The 24417-nt window shown below is 41.3% G+C and overlaps 1 protein-coding gene across 1 annotated transcript in view; it reads left to right on the top strand.

The window, feature by feature from the left end:
- Window positions 1-24417, top strand: part of LOC133376984 (actin-fragmin kinase-like) — a 106307-nt gene that overhangs the window by 57930 nt on the left and 23960 nt on the right. Inside the window, exons 11-15 of the mRNA XM_061610141.1 lie at window positions 1271-1352; window positions 9810-9895; window positions 10496-10580; window positions 19254-19302; window positions 22495-22585. Coding sequence (XP_061466125.1) covers window positions 1271-1352; window positions 9810-9895; window positions 10496-10580; window positions 19254-19302; window positions 22495-22585 — 393 coding nt within the window. The remainder of the gene's footprint in view (window positions 1-1270; window positions 1353-9809; window positions 9896-10495; window positions 10581-19253; window positions 19303-22494; window positions 22586-24417) is intronic.

The following is a 24417-nucleotide window of genomic DNA, read 5'->3' as shown; positions in this document are numbered from 1 at the left end:
TAATTATGATACTAAGAAATATATCAATAGTTGGAGCACTGTGTGTCTCTTCTGTATCTTCCAATGACTCCTGCTGCAACAGGACCTTAAAGGAAAACCTAGGAAGAACAGTTATAATCTATGCAGCCTGGAACAAAAGGGTACATAGAGATCCTCTCCACAAACTGCCCATCAAACATCTCCTGTGGCGTTCTCCTTGAAAGGATATCAGAGGAAGTGCTGCAAGATGATATCTCTGTGCATTCTGCTTGCTCAGGGGAAAGAGCTGCAGATCCTGTGTTGAACAGAGGGAGGGGGTATTCCCCGATGCTCAGCTGAGAATTCTCTCTCAGCACTGGACTCAGGGAAGCTGGCCGGGAGCCAGGTTGTGCAGTCCAATCCCCAGCTTGGTCCAAGTTTCAGTCTTCTCCACAGACTCTTGGTTTCAAACATCAAGGTTCAGGAATGATGGAGAGATAGGAAGATGGTTCCGCATTCTCCCCTTCTTCACTGAGGTTCAAACCAAGGGGCAATGGAGTGCTGCTTCCTTTTCCAAACTTCTTCCATCCCCCATTCTTCCCCATTATGCTTAGAATTTCACAGGTGTTTAGTTATATTCACCATGTCTATGGGCCCCAAGAGTGGAGAAGCTTCCCTGTGGGTTTGCCAGACCACACCTGTCATTTGTAGTCCTTTGAAATGTAAGGTAATGAGATAAGCAGGAGTTGGCTACAGTCCAATCCAGAGCATTTTAGCAGATTGTTAATTAGCAGACTCTGGCCATTTCCAAGGCAACCAGCAGTAATGGTCCACATGTATCCCCAGAGGTTTAGTTGAGGTGTGTAGGGCAAGACAAAGGATTACAGCAGACTTCCAGACATCAGCAATTGGAAGCAATCAAGGGATCCCCTGAGTCTATGTGTTTGCAGGATGAAAGGAGTTTAGAACAATCTGTCTTTTATAATGGTAAAGGAACTCAGATTAGCAGATAGCTCTTTCCCCTCCCCCCACCCCACCCCCAGCAAAATGAGCAAATAAAGTTGCTAGTAATGTTCATTGTAGGTATTAATGCCAAGCCTCAGCAAGAAGTTGAACAGATACCCTTCATTGTTATAAAAATGTGACACCTTGATTGTTCATCAAAAGGAAGCCTTCAATGGGATGCATAAAAACATCCCAGTAACTTTTCTTAAAAAATGGCAGTTGCCTTAGGGAAGAATAAAACAAAGATAAAACTCTGAGGACCATATCTATTACTGTTGCTACATTTACTTTTTTTTCTTCCTTTCAGGACATTTATTTGTTTGGAGGAACTTCCAAGTCCAAAGATGGGAGTAAGATCCCAAAGAATGATATTATGAAATTAAGTTTAGGTGAGTGGGGGTGGAGGGTGGGAGAGGAAGGGGAGGATAAGAGATGTTGTCTACCAATGACAGTTTGAAATTATTACTTTTGAGGCATACTTTTGCTTTTGAAAACTGCCTTCTTCTCTAAGCTTCAAAACATACCTAGTTCTTTTAATTCCTGTTCATCAAATGTCTGCAGTTATCCCTTGTAATACTTTCCTTTGAATCTGTTCTTTGTTCACACATCCTGGAAAAATGTGGCAATCAAACAAGAGTACTCACTCCATTCACTCCAGTTAAATTTGATGTGCATTTTTAACTTCAGGGCAGTTTTTTTTAATTATCATTTTAAAAAAACCAATCCAAGTGTCTTGTGGCACCTTAAAGACTAACATATTTATTATGGCATATGCTTTTCTGGACAGAAAGTGCTCAGCAGCTGCTTACATGTTGCTTCTGAATCTTCTTTATACAGCGGGGGAGGGGGGGATACTGTTTCACATAATCAGGGCCAGCCTTACCATTACATAGAGTGACCAGCTAATTCTAAGAGTTATGAAAGGGCGGCAAATTGTTAGTTATCTAATCCATTATTGCTGCATTTTTTACCAGGAGAGGAGCTTATGGGACTCACTGTCTCAGGCACCAAAATAACTTGGGAAAACAAGGAGGGGAGGCACCCTGGTCAACACAAAAACAAGAGAGAAAACAATTGTTTCTCTCAAAGTGCCAACTTTATTGGCACGAGATGCATTTCAGTAATAATTATTTCCTTCTTCAGAGGCTTATCTAAAAATCATACAAATGTGTTATAGGTTCTGTAATTAATCTGTTACAAAAAAGATTAAAGAACATAGAGCACAAATTCTCAGTCAGACATTTTTTAGGATAATTATGTCATCCACGTTTAAACTATAAACATACATTCCATGCATCTGAATGAAAATATTTGCTATATTTTATGCCATTGAAACCACATATTGAAGCAAAAAGACTCCTAGGAGTCTAAACCACAAGGAAATCTTAACTTTAAAACACAAAACATAACACTTAACATTCCTGACGTCAGTACTAACTTCTTCACTCAGGAACTTTTGCCAGAATTGGAACTTTCCCTTTTATTTGTACTTTGACACAGGGTAAACAGAAAGGGAGGAACTACTAGTTGGTATGTCTCACCTTTTTATGGTAGATGGAGAAATGTTCCATCTGGACTTGGGTTGCTGGCTTCCAGAGATGATAGACTAGGTAGCCGCCTTCAGAGCCAGCCAGGAGAGGGGGAAGAAGTGAGAACATCCATAGCTCAGCAGTGGAGCACATGATTAGGATTTTCATTCCACAAGTCATTCTCTTATTACCCACTTTTTAACACTAAACGTCTGGCACAGTGGCAGATCCCATACAAGTGGTTAGGTAGATAGAGCCTGTAAATAATGCTGGGTCCACAGACAGGCTAGAGGGATGAGGAGTGACCTGAAATGACTTTAGTTAAGACAAACTTGTGCAACAATCTGACGTTTGGAACTGCCTGGATCATGTGGCCTTAGGGCAAATCCTCAAATTACCAATTTGTTAATACTAAGGCAATATCTCCAGATCACAAACTCCATGATTACAGGGCCTAATGAATAAGAGGCAAGGTGACTATGCCACTGTAACCCCTGTATTGATCAGGAAAGGACCACACTAGTGCATTATTCTTCTTTCAAAAGGGAGCTTGCACTTTCAGTCATTGGGAGATTGCTGCCTTTCCTCTTTGAGGGGGGGAAGCTATAAGAATAACATCCCTGCCTTGTCATACTTAACCTGCTGCACAACATCATCTTTGGCATCTGGCTGCTGCGTCTTGAGAGCCAGAAACAAGATGGGGATGCTGGAGTCAGTGCCACACTGCAGTGGAAAGAGCTACAGTGGCTGTAAGGCAAGGAGGCAGCCCCATCACCAGAAACATATACCAATGGCAACTGTGGGGGGGGAGAGGGAAAGATAAAACAGAAAGATAGATGCCAGAGTGGTGACTTTTGAACAAGGAGGGACATGAGAAGGGCTTCCCAACCTTAGAGGAGGGAGGAGGAAGAGCTATAACCTCTAGTATAACAGTGCCAGATGCCCTTATAGATAGAATCTTGTCAAAGATCCTGGATGCTTCCAGATTGTTGCTGTTTTCAGGAGGGATTCTATCATGTGCTGGCAAGTTCAGGTTGCACAATTATAGTTTATGTAAAGCTCTTGCACAATAACCATCTTCCCCAAAAGGCTTTTTTAAAATAAGGAAAGTGATTGTTCTGGCCAACTCTGTTGATTTCAGACTCACTGGTGTGATTCTCTCCCTTATGTCTCTGCCACCCTGGGCACTTCTGGGAGGAAGGGCGGGATATAAATCTAATAATAAAAATAAATAAATAAATGTTTAATGTGAAATTTCAGCTTAGAGCACTTCATATATCAGCTTACAGGTTACACAGGATTCTTCATCTCTACACAGCATAACTAGACAAGACTACTTAAGCTAAAATGTCGCAGCAATTAGGCATGCTCCTTGAAATAATTTAAGTAGGCTCAGCATAAAAAAATGTAAATGTACTGCCTTCAAATCAATTCTGACTATGGCAACCCTATGAACCTCTCATGAAGCTGAGAGGCAGTGACTGGCCCAAGGTCACCCAGTGAGCTTCATGGCGATGTGGGCATTCAAACCCTAGTCTCTCAGGTCATAGTCCAAAACCTTAACCACTACACCACACAGGCTCTCATAGGCTCAGCGTAGGCTCCCTCTATTTGCATGGGGATGGTTTCTCTGGATGGGACTGTGTGTGCAAGTGAGCACTCCTGCTCAGTTGAAAAGCTGGCACTATCTGTGCATGCCTGCAGATCTACCTGCACATCCTTGGTGACAGCAACACTTCATTGAGCTTGGGCTGAGTCTCCAGCTCCAGCGGCGTCACTAGTGGGAGTGCAGGGGGGGTGCAGACCTCCGGCGCGCGCCCTCCCAGGACATGGATGGGGTGGCTGGTCTTGCATGCGTGTGCATGCGCTCACCACGTGCTCCAGGCTGGTGGTGGAAGGCCCGTCCCGGCTTCACCACTAGCGAGCGGGCCCCTGCTGTCGGTCTCGCCCGCCCACCTCCGAGGAGGAGTTGGCTGCGCCGACCCGGAGCGCTTCTCAGCTCCTATGCCAGCCAATGGTGTGGGGCGGGGCGGATCTGGGTGTCACCCCCCTCAGGGTGTCACCCGGGTGCAGTCCGCACCCTCCGCACCCCAGTAGTGATGCCCCTGTCCAGCTCCTCCTCTCAAGGAGGTGTGCACATCAGCAACTCAGGCAAAGAGGGAGGGTGGAGGGGAGGAGACGGGACCAACTCATTGTAGGACACCGTTTCTTCAGTTGCAGCTAGAGCTAAGGGGGTGGAGCTGTCATTGTCAAAAGTGCTGAAGTCTCCTGTTTCAGTCCTCCCTGCTGCAACCCACTGGGCCTCTCCCCCAGATCCCTTTCTGCTTTTCCTGTTTCTGATAACTCCAGGAATGCTCCACGAGGCTCATGACAGTCATGGGAAAATGCAGTCAAAAGTGTGAAATAACATTTGCTTTGAGACAACATTTTGCCTCTGGCCATACCCACCACTGGCCCTAAGGGAATCTAACCCTCAGGCTGAAAATGTTACTCCCCTTTGAGCAGCAGACTAGGAGTGGGGAGACTCCATTTCAAATCCTTACTCAGCCATAACATTCACTGGGTGATCTTGGGCCAGCCATTGTCTCTCAATCTATCCTACCTCACGGTGTAAGGATAAAATAGGATTGGGAGAGAATCATGCATCCTACCTTAGCTCCTTGGAGGAAAGGTGGGTTAGAAATGTAATAACTAAATAAATAAATGTGAATGACAAGATAAAGCCTTGGAAGGAAATGTTGAGTTTGATTTCTGTCATAAAAATCAACCACAAATAGATGCCACCCCCACCCCAATAAAGGGCTTTCTGTCTTGGAAAAGCTTGTGATCCATTAGTTGCATCATAAGTTATTAGGCAGTCCCCACTCAAACATTTTCTCATACCAAGTCTAAATAATTGATTATTTAGATCAGAGGCTCCTGAACTGTGGTTCGTGAATTACCAGCGGTCCACGAGCTTCATCCAGGTGGTTCACAGAATGTCCACACTGAATATTTATGGTATTTTTAATTGTGTTTTTATTGCTTCTTTTATTTTTTGTATTATATTTTATTGTATTACAATTTGAATTCCATGGAATGGAAACTTTAATACAACTTAATACTGTTGATGGTGGCGGTTCTTGCGTGACACAGCATATGTTACGTTGGAGTTAAGTTGAGCAAGAAACTTCTCAGAGGCATTAGATCAGGTTAAGAGTCTTTACTGCAAGACATTATGGCTTAAGGCTTTAAGATTACATGTAGAGTTGCTCCCCCCCCAGGAGAGAAGTTCTCAGTTCAAAGACATGACACAGAAGACTCAGCTCAACACAGATAGCTGCTAGAACTCTCCCAGTCTATCTTGATGCTACCATGGCAACGGCCTTGGCTGTCCGTTCCCAGACTGGGCAAAGACATAACTCCTTCTAGCTACAAATTTCCAGACTTGCAGACTTGATGGAAAATAAACTCAGTGACAGTACAGTTCAATGGTCAACAATTCCCCCTTTTTCCCATCATGTCTGTAATTCATGACAACAATAACAATAATACATTTCTACAATACATCTTGCAATACAGTTTACATTTCAGTACAGTTCAGAACATCTCTGTACATTTAGCTAACACTTTATTCAATCAAACTTTGGCTGAACACAAGTCAGATATAACGTATCAGGATCCATTTCAACCTGTTTGTGCATTCCAGGACTGGTCACCACCCCCACTGTGAATCTTTCAGGCGGTTTCCCTATGTTTGATCTTGTAGAACGTCTTAAAGGCACTAGGGCTTCTGCTCTCTCTGCCCCCCCATTTGTGCTTGTGCTTGGCACAGCGTGCCCAGGATCCTCCATTTCCTCAGCCTTACGTTTCTTCGATCTTCGTTTCCCACAAATGAGCTCATTTAACGCATCTCTGAGTGGAATATGTGTGCCCTCCACCTTTATGTCTAGATTTGGCTTAAATGTTTGTGCTTGTGTGTCATCTGACCCTGTAAGAATGACTGTTTCCCTTTGATCCCAAGGCTTTTCTGAGACTTTAATGCTTCTGCTCAGAACTAATTGCTGTGTTTCTGGCAACCAAATTCTGAAATATGCATTCTGAAATCCCAAAACAAACCCTTGAAGTGCTTTGGGTGCAAGTTTGCCTCTTCTTTTTCCTTGTGAAATGTGGACCCAGCAACGTGCACCGAATTTTTGAATGTGTTGTATTTTCGGCTTTCTGCCAGTGATTTTCTCATAAGGAGACATTCCAAGTGCACTGTGTAATACCCTGTTGTGAATATAATTCGCATAATGAATTGCTTCTCCCCAAAAGGAGTTCCCTAAATTGCAATCCATTAGCATGGCTCTCATTGCTTCCTGAAGCACCCTGTTTTTTCTCTCTGCAGTTCCGTTGGAAAACGGGCTGTAAGGAGCAGTGAAATTCTGGTTTATTCCCTTACTCTCGAGGAAGTCACTCAATGTTTTACTCGTGAATTCCCCCCCCTGGTCTGAGTGTATCGCTTTCACAGTGACGCCATGTTGAGTTTCGATTCTCTTAATGAACAGCTTCAGCTTCTGTTCAGCTTCACTTTTATGCTTGAGCAAATAAAGATTAGTGTATCTAGAGAAATCATCTACCAGTACCATAAAGAATTTCGCACCTCCGCGTGAAGCATTTATTGGCCCTGATAAATCAACACGAACTAGCTGGTAGGGAGCTGTTGTGGTTCTTTCAGCCTCCTGGTTAATTGGTGCAATAGTCATTTTAGCTTTATGACAAGAATCACAATCCATTAACTGTCCACAGTCCTTCAACTTCATGTTTTCACTATGCATTGGGGTTTTCTTAATCGTGTCAAAATTTGCATGCCCCAGCCTTTGATGCCATTCATGGACGCAGCCTTGATGTGTGTGTGCCTCAGCGTTTAACACAGCACACCCTGCTTGACTGCTTTTTATTACAAACTGAGAATCATTCAGGCTTCCCTGCATGCACACTTGATCTCCCCTCATTACAAAACATTGGTCTTTGTGAAAGAAGACTGAAAAATCACAACTCACCAGTTTTCTCACAGACAACATGTTATGATGCAGTTCTGGTACAAACAAACATTCTGACAGTATTCCAAGTTCATCAAATCTCACCAGTCCTCGGGCTTCCACATTTTTGCGTGATCCATCCGCTAGTGAAACAAAGTCCTGCACGTCTTCTGAAGCGTAAAACAAACTCCTGTCTTTGATTAATATATGGCTTGCACCGCTGTCAAGAATCCAGTCAACAGGTGCTAAAGTTTGTGGCTTCTGTTTACAAACAAAGTTCACACTTCCCTGCTTCAAGCCTCCTTCCCTGGAGTTGCGCTTGACTGCACAGTCTCTTTGAAGATGCCCACGAGCCCCACAGGCATAACAAGATTTCAGCCGCTGCTGCTCCCGCTTATTTTCCTGTCTGCAGCTGCTTTCTTCTTTCAGCTTGGCTCTTTGCTTTTCCTCAGCACTTTTCGCCTCTTGTCTCCGCTGCCATTCCTGGGACAGTTTTTCCTCAATAAACGCAACGTTCAGACCTCCGTCAGGCATGGCTTCGAAAGCCATGACCATATTATTCCAAGTCCCATCGAGTGAAGCCAGGATCAGATAGATCTTCTGAAGTTCAGAGTGTTCCATGCCTCGATCCTGCAACTCAGCAAATAGGCATCTGAATTCAGTGAGATGCTCACTCATTTCACACTCACCCGTGAAGCGCATCTGGTACAGCTTCCTTGCCAAACACAATTTAGATCCCGCAGTCTGTTGCACATGTAGGGCCTCCAACACATCCCACATCTGTTTGACGTTTGTAACATCTCTCACGTGTAACAGTTGAGAGTCTGATAGAGCCAGAAGTATAAAAGCTTGCGCCTTCTGATCTCTACGCGTCCAGGCCGCGGTCAGTACCGCCGGAGAGGGTCCATCTATAATGTCCCATAAATCCTCTTTTATCAGCAAAGCCCGCATCCTCGGCTTCCAGCTGGCATAATTCTTTTCCGTCAATCTTTCCATTGGCAAGCCTCCCCCAGACAGGTTTACAGCCATGTTGCTCACCTCTGTCTGGTACAATCGATCAAGCTGCCCTCTGGAACTCCGTCTGCTGTTCAGACCAGCCACTTACTCCTGTGTAACGCGCTGTGGATCTGGGCCCATAACCCTGTTGATGGTGGCGGTTCTTGCGTGACACAGCATACGTTACGTTGGAGTTAAGTTGAGCAAGAAACTTCTCAGAGGCATTAGATCAGGTTAAGAGTCTTTACTGCAAGACATTATGGCTTAAGGCTTTAAGGTTACATGTAGAGTTGCTCCCCCCCCAGGAGAGAAGTTCTCAGTTCAAAGACATGGCACAGAAGACTCAGCTCAACACAGATAGCTGCTAGAACTCTCCCAATCTATCTTGATGCTACCATGGCAACGGCCTTGGCTGTCCGTTCCCAGACTGGGCAAAGACATAACTCCTTCTAGCTACAAATTTCCAGACTTGCAGACTTGATGGAAAATAAACTCAGTGACAGTACAGTTCAATGGTCAACAATAAGAAATAAAACATTTCCAGACTTGCAGACTTGATGGAAAATAAACTCAGTGACAGTACAGTTCAATGGTCAACATAAGAAATAAAAGAAGCTATAAAAATACAATTTAAAGTCATAGAGCACCTAGCTCGGTGCCTTATGATTGCTACAACCAGCAGAAAAATCACTGAGTGGTCCACCAAGACCATCAACGCTTTTCAGTTAGTCCATGGGGAAAATGTTTGGGAACCACTGACTAAGACCAAGGAGTCAAAATAATCTACTACTTTGTTGTTATTCTTCATGGGATTTATAAAACATTTTGAGGGAACTGACAATTGAAAGACAATTTATATAGGTGTCAGGTTTGTTGTGGTAAGGTTGGCTTTTCTTTCATCTTCTGTTCCTGAACCTTTGCCCTTTCCGGCTTGTTTTACACAAATTCATTTCATTATAACATTGGTGGCATGTATTTGGATTGAAGGTGGTTGGTTGGCTTTAGTCATGTTGAACACACTCTGTAAAAACTAGACAATAATCTTTCTCAAAGGATTTTTCCTTTATCTTTTTTGCTACCCAAATGGGGGCTTAACTCACTGTTGTTTTTTTACAGATCCCTTGAAGTTTGTTTGTTTTTACTACTACTGCTTCTCTAGCATGCTCTACAACAATTATACAAAGCTCATATATTCAGAAGTTTTCTCAGGAGATATTTATACTACTAAGAACACCTCTGGCATGACCCATTGGAAAGACTCATTGTTTAGCTTATTGTCAGTGAATCTTGTTGTTGTTGTTTCTTTTGTGTTCTACAGCACGGATGAAATGGAAGATGCCACTTTATGTAGGAATCCCCCCTGCCTGCAGACAGAAACATATAGCATTTATCCTTCATAGCCATGTAAGTGAAAATCATTCTGAAGCCAAAAATCTGCCATTCTTTGAATGTTACTGTGTTTCTCAGCCTCTCTCAGTGGAGAGATTCTAACAGATCTTCATATTTTGAATAAATACAGAGCACAAACCAGTAGATCATGTAATATATATGCTGAGCTTTAAAATGGAAATAGATAATGGTGACTACTAGATCCCTCTTCCAAAACTTATACTGGATGTATTATGGGAATTTAGTGATTAAGGCTGCAATCCTAAACCCACTTACTTGGGAGTAAGCCCTACTGAAGTGATCAGGACCACAGGGGAAGGGGATTCAACCCTGAGTCAACCCTCTTCCTGTCTTGAATGAAAGGCAACCCAGTATTTGGCAAATGGCAGCAAAAACTGACATGTACAGTCTAATTTCAGAGTGTGGATTTGCCTACAGTTTAGGGTGAGGCTGGTGGACATCTGTAGTAGCTTGGGCTTGGGAGACAAAGCCTCCACAGTGACTATTCCCAAGGAAAGAAACATGAGCTTCCATAAATGTGATTTGTGTTATTGTTGTTTTAATGCATATTAAGCTAATTCACTATTGTGTGTGTTTATTTGTCTGTATTCATAGCTTTATATCTTTGGTGGAATAAATGAAAAAGAATTCAATGATCTAATGGGAATGAAACTGATAAATCCTTCTGACAGACAACCTAGTAAGTTTCTTTAGCATCTGTTTAGTTTTTGATGGCAACTTATCACTTATATAAATGATAAAAGGGCCCGTGACCCTTCATCACCTGGCTTCACAGTTTTCAAGTGAGGCATCAGCCATCACTGCTTTGCAGTTATAAAATCACATTTGGAAAGTACCCAGTAAATTTTCAAGTTTCACGTAAAGTGCTCCTGTCCAGGTTTTTTGAAAAATGTTCAAACTCCAAGGAAAAGTAGTCTACAACCTCCTTAACTGTCCTGTTCCATTGCTGAATATGCTCTACCAGCTTCTCTTGTGAATCAATATAGCAGAATGCATTCGGCCACATAAAACTGATTTCACCAAAGGTAAATTTCTGCATCCTATAAATCTAAGTTAACTATACTTGGAGGAATAATATGACTTGTTTGCAGCAGCAGTGGAAGGCTGTGGCTCAGTGACAGAATATCTGCTTTGTATGCAGAAGGCACCAGATTTGGTCCCTGGCATTGCCAGGTTGGACTGGGAGAGACCCCTGCCTGAAACCCTGGAGAATATAGATAGTACTGAGTAGAAGGGCCAGGGGCTGACTCCATCTAAGGCACCTTCCCAAGTTCCTGTGTCATTAAGTTTACATTATAACCTGATTGACACTTTTACGTGTGATCTGCCTTCCTACAATTTTGCATTCCTTATCTGATAAAGATTGTAATCCTAATCAATGCCATAATAGAGCACATGCTTCAAATGTTTGAGCGGGACTTTCTGGTGCACCCTTTCCCAGCTCATCTGTTCTGGTTGTGCTGTATTTTATGGTCTAACTGGGCTGATTGCTGTTTCCTTTGGTGGCTATCTTAAAGTTATTGGTTGTTGTTGAAGTTTTAAATTATGGGTGACAATTATGCCCATTTGCAAATGGAAGAAACTTCCTCTTGTGCAATGGAACTTCCCCTTCTCTCCTCCTCTGCCCCCCCTCCGTCTCCCAAAACTGTTTTAGACAGTTGGAAGACCCTTCAGGGCAGATTGGGGGAGCTGCAGGGGGGAAGAAAGAGATAGAAAGTCATGTTGTGCAACCAGAAGTCCACTCATATCACACTGGATATCACCCTATGTATTTATATACTGCTATTGTATGTTGTTTAGTTCAGGGGTTCTCAACCTGTGGTCCGTGGACTACTAGTGGTCCACAAGCTTCATTCACATGATCTGCAGGTATGTCTGTAAAAATACAATTAAAAATCATACAGTACCTAGCACAGTGCATTACAACGGCTACAACAGGCAGAAATATCATTATGTGGCCCGCCAAGATGATCAGCAGTTTTCAAATAGTCAGTGTGTGGGGGGGGGGAAGTTTGGGAACTACTGGTTAATAAATAAATAAGTTCTTATATTTATATTTGCCATCTTGTGAGGAAAGGCAAGATATACATTTATTCAGTAGTAGTAAATAAATGACAAGCTGATGTAGGTATCTGAGAACAGAACAAGTCCCAGAAGGGAGGAGAAACTGGGTTTTCAAGAATGATGCTTGGGGACAAACTCCACATAATGTTAAACATGTGGCTCAACATTGTATCTTTTTAAAACTGCAAATTCTAAAAATTAATGTTGTGTGTATCTTTTTAAAACTGCAAATCGCAGCCACTTGGCAATGGAGCGGGGTGTGATCAGGGCCACAGTGGGAAGGAAGAGGGCATTTAACCCTTCCTAACCTGAACGCATTCTATTAGACTGACTCATGACAGAAACCTGTACTGTATAGCATAATCAGCAATGTAGTCCTGATACTGATTGCCCTGACTTAGGGTAGAAACACACTCACTGTTCTGCAGGTTCCAGTGCATCTCTCTCTCTCTTTTCTGAAAACCAGTGCACACAACAATACTCAAACCCCACCTCTTTTTCCTGTAAAACCTGGAGGAGCTGCTTGAGTGCTTTTTTTTTTAATCACTTCTAAGAGATTTCACAACTGCTCAGCAGATAAACCTGTCCCCCCTCTGGGTGTGGCTAATGGAAACGCTTTGATCCAGTGACTAGTGTGTTTACAGCCCTAGAAGCTTTTACATGTAATCTTTTTACATGTACTGCAGAGTTTCCCACCATGCTTTGTCTCTCCTCTCCTCCAGGGATAGGGAACCTCAGGCCCAGGGGATAAATGTGGTCCTCTAGGTCTCTCTGTCTAGTCCTCAGCATTCTCGCCAGGCCACACCCATCACCAGACCTATGTAGAATGTGTCTTTGAATGATGATAATACCTCTTGCTTACCTGAAAGGAGACAGATGTCTAACCATGTAAAAACCTCTGGCTTTTGTGTGGCTGGAATGCAGCCTATGTAAGAGTCGCATCTGTTGCTCTGCCCACTTTTGCCTCTGGCTCTGCCAACTGTCATCCCACGACTGTGGCTCCTGGAAGGTTGGCTATAAGGGATGGGCGGAGCCACTATGCTAACTTCCCTGCAGATGGGTTGTGTTACTTACCAGGAATGAAAGGGGTGAGGCAGCAGAGAGATCGGTGTGGTGCAAATGCACTAGCAGGAGCTCCAGATTGGCTCTTCAGGTGCATTGGCTCCGCACCAACCTTCTCGCCATCTTCACCCCTCTCCCTCCATCAAGTGCTTCTGTTCCCCACCCCTGGTCTACTCAATTGAGGCCACACACACACACAATCTGAAAAATGCTGGAGCATTCAGCCTGCAAGCACAGACACATTATGACTCTGGGAAATATTTGAACTTGTTCCACCCCTCTGTAATGGCCTTCTGTAGGATGGTCAAAACCTCCCTTTTTAGGAAGGCTTTGGGTCTGTGAATGGTTGCTTTCTCTTTGACGTGCTTTTTATTGTTATGATTAAATTATTTTTAATTGTTTGTGTTTTCTGGCTTTCTTCTGTGGTTATAGTGCTTTATTGCATTTATTGTTCTTGTAAAACTTTTTTATTACTGTGCTGATATTCAACTAAGTCGTACTGAGAAGAGACCATTGAAATCAATGAAGTTATTTTGCCCATTTTAATGTTTTTTAGGTTTTAAATTATGTATGACATCCAGTTGTGTCCATCTGTGAGTGGAATGGGCTTGGATATCACTCATTGTTTTAATTTATTTGTTAGCCACATTGAGCTCATTAAGGAAAGACAGGATATAAATGTTTTAAATCAATCAATAAATCAAAATAGAACAGGTTTTTAAGCAAAGGAGAAAAACAAGAATAAATTACAGTTAATTGGGCAACCTGCTACTACTCCATGTCTGATGAATGATCAAGAAATTATTAGAGAAAAAGGATCTAAAAGATTATTGCTGACATAATGAATGCAATAATTATTGAAAAGCACTTTGAACATTAAAACCACTGTAGAAATGATTAATATTGGAAATCCATTATAGAACCTCCTGTCTTTAGTCAACTACATTTATGCATCAAAGGCTTAAAATGTCAATGTAACTTGTCAATTTTATTTTGCTGTAAACACTGGATATTTTTTTTTAAAACTTCTAGATCTCGCATAGTAAATTATGAGAAATAAAAGCCATGAACACCATAAGGTTAGCAGTATGGATATAATGCAAGTAACATACTTTGATTTGAACTTCTCCATAGTGCAGAAATAATGATAATTTATGGCTTTACTGAAAGCCATTTAACACTTCTTGAAGCATGCATTCCTGAAGAATAAATGTCACCATTTCACCCTGTAGGACAGAGTAATAAATTACCCCATGGAATACAGCATATCAGCATTGGGGCTGAACTAGACATTACACTAAATGCATTATACTAAATACTAAAGCAATAGTTGCACATGTAGTTCTCTATTACATTTAGCAGAACTAACCTCATATTGTGACATTGTGATATTCTGCTCTTTCCCACTTTGTATTCCCACTTTCTGCATTGTTGACTGTGGAAGTCTTTCTGGAGTCATGAAACCTATTAGATGTTACAAAGAGAGAAGGGGAGCTTAAACGCAAAACTGTCATTTTTGACTACAACAATGCTTATGGTAGTATCTCATTTTAGCATTTAGTCACCACTCTGTCAGAATAAAATGTGTGGGAAAAAGAAAAGAAAATACTATACCTTTAGACTCATTTATTTGTTTATTTATTAAAATAAATGATTCTAAAAGTATAGTATTCCCCCTCTAGGATGCACACCTTAACGTGGTGAGAGTGTTGAAGAAGCTGAGAGCAAAGCCATCAGGAGTCTAGACCAAGAGGCTAGACTCCTAGCAGGGGCACCCAAGGCGGAATGGTCAAAGCTGAGACACCAGACTAAGATGCATCCAAACTCAGAGGAAGGCAATGGTAAACCACCTCTGAATACCTCTCACCACGAAAACCCTATGAGCAGAGTATCCAAAATGCAACACGAGATAGTGCTGGAAGATGAGACCCCCAGGTCAGAAGGCACTCATCAAGCTACTGGGGAAGAACATCGGACAAGTACAAGTAGCGCTGTGACTAATGACACAGCTGGGTCAAAGCCGAAAAGAAGCCCAGAGGCTGATGCGCACAGATGTGAAAGGAGAGTCCGGAGTTGTACGATGCACACAATAGGAACATGGAATGTGAGAAGCATGAACCAGGGAAAGTTAGAAATTGACAAGCAAGAAATGGAACATATCAACATTACAGTGAGTGAATTAAAATGGACAGGAATGGGACATTTTCAATCAGGCAATGACAAAATATTTTATGCAGGAAATGAGAAATTAAGAAGAAATGGGGTTGCTTTAATAGTGAGAAGTGATGTAGCAAAAGCAATTAGGAGCTACAACGCAAGGTCTGAGCAAGTAATAATGAGATTAAACGAGAAACCTATTAACATAAACATCATCCAAGTCTATGCTCCAGCGGCAAACACAGAAGAAGAGGAACTGGGGAGACTTTAGACAAAAGTACAGGAAGAAATTGATCACACACCAAAACAAGATGTGATGATAATCATGGGGGACTGGAATGCAAAAGGAGGGAACAGAGAAGAACTAGGAATTGTGGGGAAATGGGGCTTAGGAGAGAGAAATGAAGCAGGAAAAAGACATTGAATTCTGTGAAGTCAATAATTTGTTTCTTGTAGACACATTTTTGAGCAACCGAAAAGATGACTGTACATGGGGACATCACCAAATTGGCAATATAGGAATCAAATTGATTATATAATTGGTAGCAGAAGATGGAGAAGTTTCATGCTTTCTGCGAAAACAAGACCAGGAGCAGACTGCGGTAATGAACTGGTCGTATCGAAAATCAGAGTAAAGCTAAAGAAGAACAAAGCAATCATAATGCCAACATGCAATTTAAATAACATCCCAGAAGAATATAAAGATCAAATAAGGAACAGGTTTGAGGCTTTAAACTTAGTTGACAGAGAACCAGAAGAACTATGAAGTCAGAGACATTATCAGGGAAGAATGCAAAAAGATAATACCTCTAGTTAAAAAAAGAGAAAGACCTCAATGGATGACTGAATGAACTCTTAAAATGGTTAAAGAGAGAAGTAAAGCAAAAGCAAAAGAAGATAGAAACACAGAACCCTAAATGCAACAATACAGCAACTAGTATGTAGGGACAATGAGAACTATTAAAATATCTATTGTATATAAACAGAAAGGACAAAAAAAGGGAAGAACAAGAGCCCTATTCGGAACGAGTAGAGAAATGAAAGGGAAATTTAAACCAAGAGCAGGGATGTTGAACAATCAACACGGGAACACACTGACTGACTGAGATGAAATAAAAGGAAGATGAAAGCAATACACTATAAAAGAGATGCCAGAATGACAGATTCATTCATGGAGGAACCGTATGATGAAGAACCAGAAATTTTAGAATGTGAGGTGAAAGCTGCTCTTAAAATACTTGGAAGAAACAAATCACCAGAAACAGATGCCATACCCATAGAGTTGCTACAAGCTACTGAGACTGAATCTGTCCCAATTTTGAAAAAAATCTGTCAGGAAATATGGAAAACTAAACAATGGCCCACAGACTGGAAGCACTCCATATACATCCCAATTCCAAAGAAAGGGGATCCCAGGGAATGCAGTAATTATCCAACTATTGCCTTAATATCCCATGCAAGTAAAGTAATACTCAAGATTCTACAACAAAGGCTCTTACCATATATGGAGTGAGAAATGCCAGATGTCCAAGCTGGATTGATAAAGGGAAGAGGCACCAGAGATCATATCGCAAACATACATTGGATAATGGAACCAAGGCATTTCAGAAGAAAATCACCCTGTGCTTTATAGATTACAGCAAAGCCTTTGACTGGGTAGATCATGAAAAACCATGGAATACTCAGAGCTTGGAAAAGTTACTTTTTTGAACTACAACTCCCATCAGCCCCAGCCAGCATGGCCACTGGATTGGGCTGATGGGAGTTGTAGTTCAAAAAAGTAACTTTTCCAACCTCTGGGAATACTTTAAAAGAAATGGGGGTGCCACAGCATCAGATTGTCCTGATGCTCAGCCTATACTCTAGACAAGAGGCTACTGTAAGGACAGAATATGGAGAAACCGATAGGTTCCCAATCGGAAAGGGTGTGAGACAGGGGTGTATTTTATCACCCTATCTGTTTAATCTATACGCAGAACATATACAGAAAGCAGGATTGGACCAAGATGAAGGAGGTGTGAACATTGGAGGGAGAAATATCAATAATTTAAGATATGCAGACGATACCATAATCTTAGCAGAAACCAATAATGATTTGAAACGAATGCTGGTGAAAGTTAAAGAGGAAAGCACAAAAGCAGGACTACAGCTGAACATCAAAAAGACTAAATTAATGACAACAGAAGATTTATGTAACTTTAAAGTTGACAATGAGGACATTGAACTTGTCAAGGATTATCAATACCTCGGCACAGTCATTAAGCAAAATGAAGACAATAGTCAAGAAATCAGAAGAAGGCTAGGACTGGGGAGGGCAGCTATGAGAGAACTAGAAAAGGTCCTCAAATGCAAAGATGTTTCATTGAACACTAAAGTCAGGATCATTCAGAACATGGTATTCCTGATCTCTGTATGGATTGTGAAAGTTGGACAGTGAAAAAAGCGGATAAGAGAAAAATCAACTCATTTGAAATATGGTGTTGGAGGAGAGCTTTGAGCGTACCATGGACTGCGTAAAAGACAAGTAATTGAGTGTTAGAACAAATTAAAGCAGAACTGTCCCTAGAAGCTAAAATGATGAAACTGAGGTTATCCTACTTTAGACACATAATGAGAAGACATGATTCACTAGAAAAGACAATAATGCTGGGAAAAACAGAAGGGAGTAGAAAAAGAGGAAGCCAAACAAGAGATGGATTGATTCCATAAAGGAAGCCACAGACCTGAACTTACAAGCTCTGAACAGGGTGTTTCATGACAGATGCTATTGGAGGTTGCTGATTCATAGGGCCATGTAGTGGTTAAGGTGTTGGACTACGACCTGGGAGACCAGGGTTCGAATCCCCACTTAGCTATAAATCTCACTGGGTGACCTTGGGCCAGTCACTGCCTCTCAGCCTCATGAAAACCCTATTCATAGGGTCATCATAAGTCAGAATCGACTTGAAGGCAGTACAATTACATTAATTAAGTTGTAATCGACTTGAAGGCACATAACAACAGCATTTATTTATTGCATGTATATACTGCCTTTTTGCCAAGGCACCTAAGGTGGTTATAATATTATAAAAATAAATAATGAAAGATACAAGGAGAGAATCCTACAAAGTCCTCAGGAAGGCTATATATCACTGAATTAAGATGCTTTCAAATCCAAAAGTTCATTTAGCTGACTATTCTGGAGCATTCAGTTCAACCTTTGCAGAGCAGGGCTTTTGCATGGCATACAGTGGAGCCCTTCTTTGGGAGACTCACTGAATGCATTTTGGACATATTCAGAAGATGCCCAGCAGTCATTTGGGAGGGCTGAAAAAGGATATTCCTTAAAAACAGGTTGAACAGGTCAGTTACGCTTATTGGCTTCTGTTTAATGTGGTTTGCCAGTCTTCCTTGCTTCACATTATGTGCTCTGTGAGCACCTTTCTGTGGGACACCTGCCCACTGCTTGTTGCACGCTGTGCAGCATAGATCTAATGGGAAGAGGGTTAGTTGAGACAAGCAAATATCTGTGTTGACCAGCTTCTGTGCCCATAACAGCATTTTCATCAGCAAAAATCAGCAGGTGAATCTTTTCATAGGATGGAGATAAGCACTCCTCTGGACACGTCCCAGTTTGTCAAAGTCTTTCTTAACGTGTCATGCAGAAGCGGATACAGCATTCCAGGTGTGGTCTGACCAGTACCAAAAAGGTGGAACAATTACTTCTTATGATCTGGACACTTTGCTTCTGTTTATTAGAGCACAATCCTATACATATCTACTCAGAAGTGAGTCCAATTATTTTCAGTGGGGCTTACAACCACTTAAATGTGTATATGTTTACAATCTTAATTTCTTGGAGGAAGAAAGCAATAAAGTTTTCTCTTCTCTCATTTATCACCTGCAGAAGCTGCCAAGCAAGCCTTTGTATGTTTTTCTTGTGACTACTGCTAATATTTAAAAACTGTATATGGTGCATATAATTGCAATCACATAGTCTTTCCATTTTTTCTTGATGATTCCATGATAGCTTGTTAATTTCTTTTTAAACAAAACATAGTGCTGAACTAATTTCCGGTGTTTTTTTCAGTTATGAAGGGGATTCTTTCAGAACTGGGAATCCAGGGAATAAGCAGCAGGTATTGTTTCTGTCATCCTTCTTTTCTTCTCCATTATCAGAGGGAAAACGGTAGGAAACAGCAATTATTTTTGTAAGGTGGTACTGTATGAATCTAATAGCAAGAAAACCTGTTCCATATATCTTAACATGAGTTTGGACTTGTTCCTGCTGGCTTTAGCCTGCAACAAATACCCACTTGTCTATAAATCAGCCCCATTGAACTCAATGGGACTCACCTCTGAGCAGCCATATATAGGATTGTGCCATTAGGCTGCATACATGTATACCAGGGGTGGGAAACCTGTGGCCCTCTAGATGTTATTGGACTCCAACTCTTAATAGTCCTTCCCAGCATGGCCACTGGTCAGGGATGAAGAGAGTTGTAGTCCAGTAACATCAGAGGTGCTTACGTCTGCACAGACGTGACTAGGATTGTAGTTTTCCTACCATGTTTCAAATATATTTCTGCAGCTATTTTTAAAATAAATTTATGCCCTATTCTTAAGTTTTTTTAAAAAAAATCACAACAAAAATCACAATATCTAAAAAAAAAAGCAATAGAATATAATAAACCAACAATGAGAAAAACAAGGTAAAATAGAAGCAAACCATCATATAATAATTTTTAAAAGCAATCTGGGATATTCAAAAATGATGATACAGAAGAGCAAAGGCAATTATAAGCAAACCATAAGTCATAAACTCACCTCTGCCTTAATGCCATGTTACTCTTCATAGATTTTTGTTTATTTTATTTATTTTCTTATATTTACATCCCCCACGTTCTGCAATGGAATCTGCAGTGACATACATGTAGTTCCCAAGAGCCAGACCTGCTTACTTCAGCAAGGTGGTAGTCTCGTGTGCTTTCAGACAATACCCATGTCTGCTCCAGTGACAATCTACTGGCAATCTAGGATTGCCTTGTGAATATCCTTCCAAAGATTTTGAGTTCAATCCCAAGTGTTCAGTCTTACAAAAACGATATCTCAACCCATACTATTCTGCATAATGTTCAGAACTGCATGTAATGCACTTACCTGCAGAATCCATGCAAATCATTTCACAGTTGCATCTTACAAAACAAACCATATAAAAGTTTGCAACAAAGCTGGTCAAAGGATTCTTAGAAGAGTGAAAATGACATGATCAGGCTCTGTAGTGGTCTTCAGCTTTTTCAGAAATGGAATCCATATGTAGCCAAACATGATTTTGGGACTCTTCTCCTTCTCCTCCTTCTTCTTTTACAGTATAGTTGTATAGTGGTAGCGCTGGCTGTGACTGGCCCCAATGCACCGGCTGAAGGCACAGTTCTAGTAAATTGTTTCATGGGGGTGTTAGTTCCCATTTTGCCTATATAGCAAAGAAAAGCAGTCAAGTTCTGTAACGTACTAGAAGCAGCTATCCATTTGCTAAACACACCCATTGATGGTTATAATGCCATCCTCCTATATTGAACAACATATGTTTGCAACAAGGCATTGGACATTAAGAGTTTCCACTATATTCAGTTGGTATGATTTGTTCTTGTTTAAAAGAGTTACAAGAACCAGACAGAAAACTCATGACAGAGATTACACCTCCACCTATTGACTGGACTAGATAAGCAAATTTATCACTTTTTTGTTTAGTCAAGCCTATCCAAACACAGAGATGTTAATCTGTTTTTACTTTTTTTGTTTGTAGCAGTTTTAATTATTTAAATATGTTTTAAACTATTTTATTGATAATTTTAATGTTTTTTTGTAAATCAGAGGTTTTTACATTCAAGAGGTATATAAATTTTGTTAAATAAATAAAATGACAAAGGGAATGATGGAGACCATAATGACATTTCTAGCTAATGGCAAATATGCTTTTCTTCACCTTTCATACACTAATACAGGAATGGCTGCAGTTCTAAGCAGCTTTAACATGGAAATAGTGTTAAAATATGTGGCAAGAAAATGAGCTTGGTATTGGCGTGTTAGAATCCAATGCTCAAATCTCATTTTTTTGCATGTGCAACAAAAGGTTTTGGCTTTCTTACGGGCTCAATACTAAAATGGATTGATTATCTGTGCAATTTCAAAATTGCATATCCAATTACTCACATGCAACTACATTTGGCTATAAATAAATATCTGCCAGACTTCCTTTTTACATACTGGGGTGCTGATGAAAGAAATTGCTTGATCATGTCAAAGAAAAGGATAGGTCCCTGACTTCAGGCTTATCCACGTGGTAGCATTACTTCGTACTACAGACACTGTTTTTACCTCCATTTACTATTTGCACCGTCCACACTAAGAGTTCAATACCAGCTGCAAACACGGTGTTTTTTATTCACAATGAGGGGAAGGATCAATCACACAGTTTCCTAATGACCACACCCTCTAATTTAACATTTCCACTCCCTCTGGTTACCTGACAACTAAGCATGCTCAGTTTGTTCTACCAGTTTCATTTTAAAAAAAGAACCTGGAAGTGTGATTATTTGTATTTTCACTGGTACAATACAGCTGAAATACAAATCTTTGAGCATTTTTATGCTTTTGTGCACAAGATGGGGGGGAAAGAAAAAAGGCAGCAACATAAAAACATTAAAAAGCTTGCAGGACTGGGGAGAGCAGTTGTTTGTCAGCCCACAGGAAATGAAAGAAGGGAGGAAGAGGGAGTGGGCATGGAGAGGGGAATGATTGACATATCCACCTAAAAGCATTGGAGCAAAGTGTCTGCAAGCACTAGAGGCTAGATTCCTTCCCTTTTCATATTATCAGGATTGGGTTAACACAAATTTACAGGGAGGAAATTGTGTGATAGCTTGTTTGCCAGTAACTTCAAGTGAACCAGAGAATTAAAAGGGAATGTGAATAGCACCAAACACACACTAAACCACTGTGTAGAGGAGCCATTTTTAAAGAGGCATGTTGTGGGGTGTGGGGAGACAAAGAGGATTCAAGGACAACTCTGACAAAAAGCTCAGTTAAAGTACAGCTGCTTGCAAAATGTTACTCAGTTCAGCTGCTCCTAGTGTATATAGATAAGAGACATGTTCTGGAACAGCTATGATTCCCTCAAGGAATTAGCTTTCTAAAACCTTGTCTCCAATTATACACATAACTAGCAAAGACGGTAAAATACCTTCACTAACACTCACTCGCTGTATCTCACGTGATATTAGTCTAATCCTAAATTCACTTTGTTAAAAAGTTTGTGTTTGGATGTACAGGTTTATTCCCACTAAAATCCCCAAAGTGAAATATGAATTGACAGAGTCTCCTTTGCTGACTGGATCAGTTTCTCCTCCACCTCCTGTTCTAGTAAGTGCCTTACTTCAGTTTTGCCTGGTCAAGGGCTTTATAAATGTCTTAGTATAATATTAGATCCTTGCTGTTGTTGGGACATAGGAATGTGAGAGATTATCATTCCCCTTGCAGCTGAGCAACTATGGATTGGCAGGATATGTTTCATGCTGTGACATTATATCTCAGGTGCATTCGTGATAAACAAGGCAAAAATAAGTGTGCTGAATCCCTTGGGCATGTTTCCTTCTGCACCACACATGCCTCATGGTAATTAAAAAAGAAAGACTTCCTGCCAGATGGATTTGTCATATGTGTCTAGGATTTCTGCTTGGTTGGTTTTTCTTAGTGTTTTTCCACAAGAACTTCCAAGAAAGAAAGAAAAGAAAAGATTGTTGTTAGGTAATAGTAATGATAGCCCACCCACCCACTGAGAGAGGTAATATTTGCCCAGGGATGATGGATGGCATTTCTGATTAGGATAATGCCTCCTATTGCAAGGAACAGGCAGGGACCACAAAAGCATCTTCCTGGTGCTTCTCTTCTGGAACTGACCCAGTAGCTCCAGAGGTTAAGGATGTGCTGGAGTTTTTTCTCTAGGAGGGCGTGATTAAGGGGCTGAGCTGCAGCACCATTAAAATATAGGCTGTCATTTTAAGCAGTGCTAGCTAGGTTGGGTGTGCTCACATCCCATCTACAAACATTTCGTGAAAGGTTTGGCCCTGGTTTCTCTCCAGTAGTGCACCAGTTTCTCATTTGGGATTTGAATTATATCCTCACTGTACTGATGGCCACTTGTTCAGTAATTTTTGTCTCTTAAGATGGCATTTCTGGTGACAATAACATCAGCCATAAGGGTGTCAGAGTTAAAGGCTAGGTCTTCCTATTCACAGCTTTGTATTTTTTCCATCCTGATAAGGTGGTGTTGCAACCCAATCCATCTTTCATGCCTAAGATCAACGCAGTGCTCCATCGGTCCCACAGAGTGTTCCATCAGTCCCAGGAGGTGGTGATACCCTTCATGCTCACAAGAGTGCAGGTGGCACCCTTTGGATGTCAGGACACAACACTTTTATCTAGAGGGAACCAGGGACTTGGGGAACACTGAGTCTCTGTTTCTGGTTTTTGCCAACCCTTCGACTGGGAAGAAGATTTCTTCCTCCTTTTCTAGGTGGTTCAGGGAAGCCATAGCCCAGTTCTATCTGGCATTGCACAGGCTACTGCACATTTCCTTAGGAGTGTTGGGGCTTTAGCTGCTTTTAAGAATAGCTTTCCTGTGCTGGAAACTTTTAGAGCAGCAATTTGGGCTTCTCCTCACACTTTCTTGAGACACTATAAATTGGGTACATTTTCATCATCGGCTAAAGTTTTTGGTAGGTAAGTCCGGCAGAAGGCTGTAAGGCAGTGAGGAGAGGGGCAGAGGAAGCGCACCCAGGTCTTGGAGACTGTTCAGTTATATCCTTAATCAGAAATGTCATCCATCCTCAGGCAAAAACAGAAATTTGTCTTACCATGAATTTCTGTTTACTGGGGATGATGGATGACATTCCACCCAGCTCTCCTTCCTCTGCTAACAACCTGAAGGGTGTGGGTTATGGCTCCTGTCACTGTCATACATATGTTTTTTTGGGGGGGTCTGTCTTTTCTGCATCTGTGCTGCATTGGTTGTGGGGGTGTCTATTCCACCTTGGTGTGGTTAAGCCCTTTTTTTGTTGTGCTTCTCTGTTCCCTGTTGGTTTCTCTTTTTCTGTTCAGTACAGTTTCTCAACAGATAGGTTTCAGTCATTGACAGAGTTGACATTGGAATGTCAGCAAGGGGTTGATGAGTTGTCTGCATTGCCAGTTGGTCT

This window comes from Rhineura floridana, chromosome 1 (genome assembly GCF_030035675.1).
Source record: "Rhineura floridana isolate rRhiFlo1 chromosome 1, rRhiFlo1.hap2, whole genome shotgun sequence".
Taxonomy (NCBI): Eukaryota; Metazoa; Chordata; class Lepidosauria; order Squamata; family Rhineuridae; genus Rhineura; species Rhineura floridana.
Note: the sequence above shows the minus strand (reverse complement) of the source record. Positions and strands in the feature narration are given on the sequence as shown.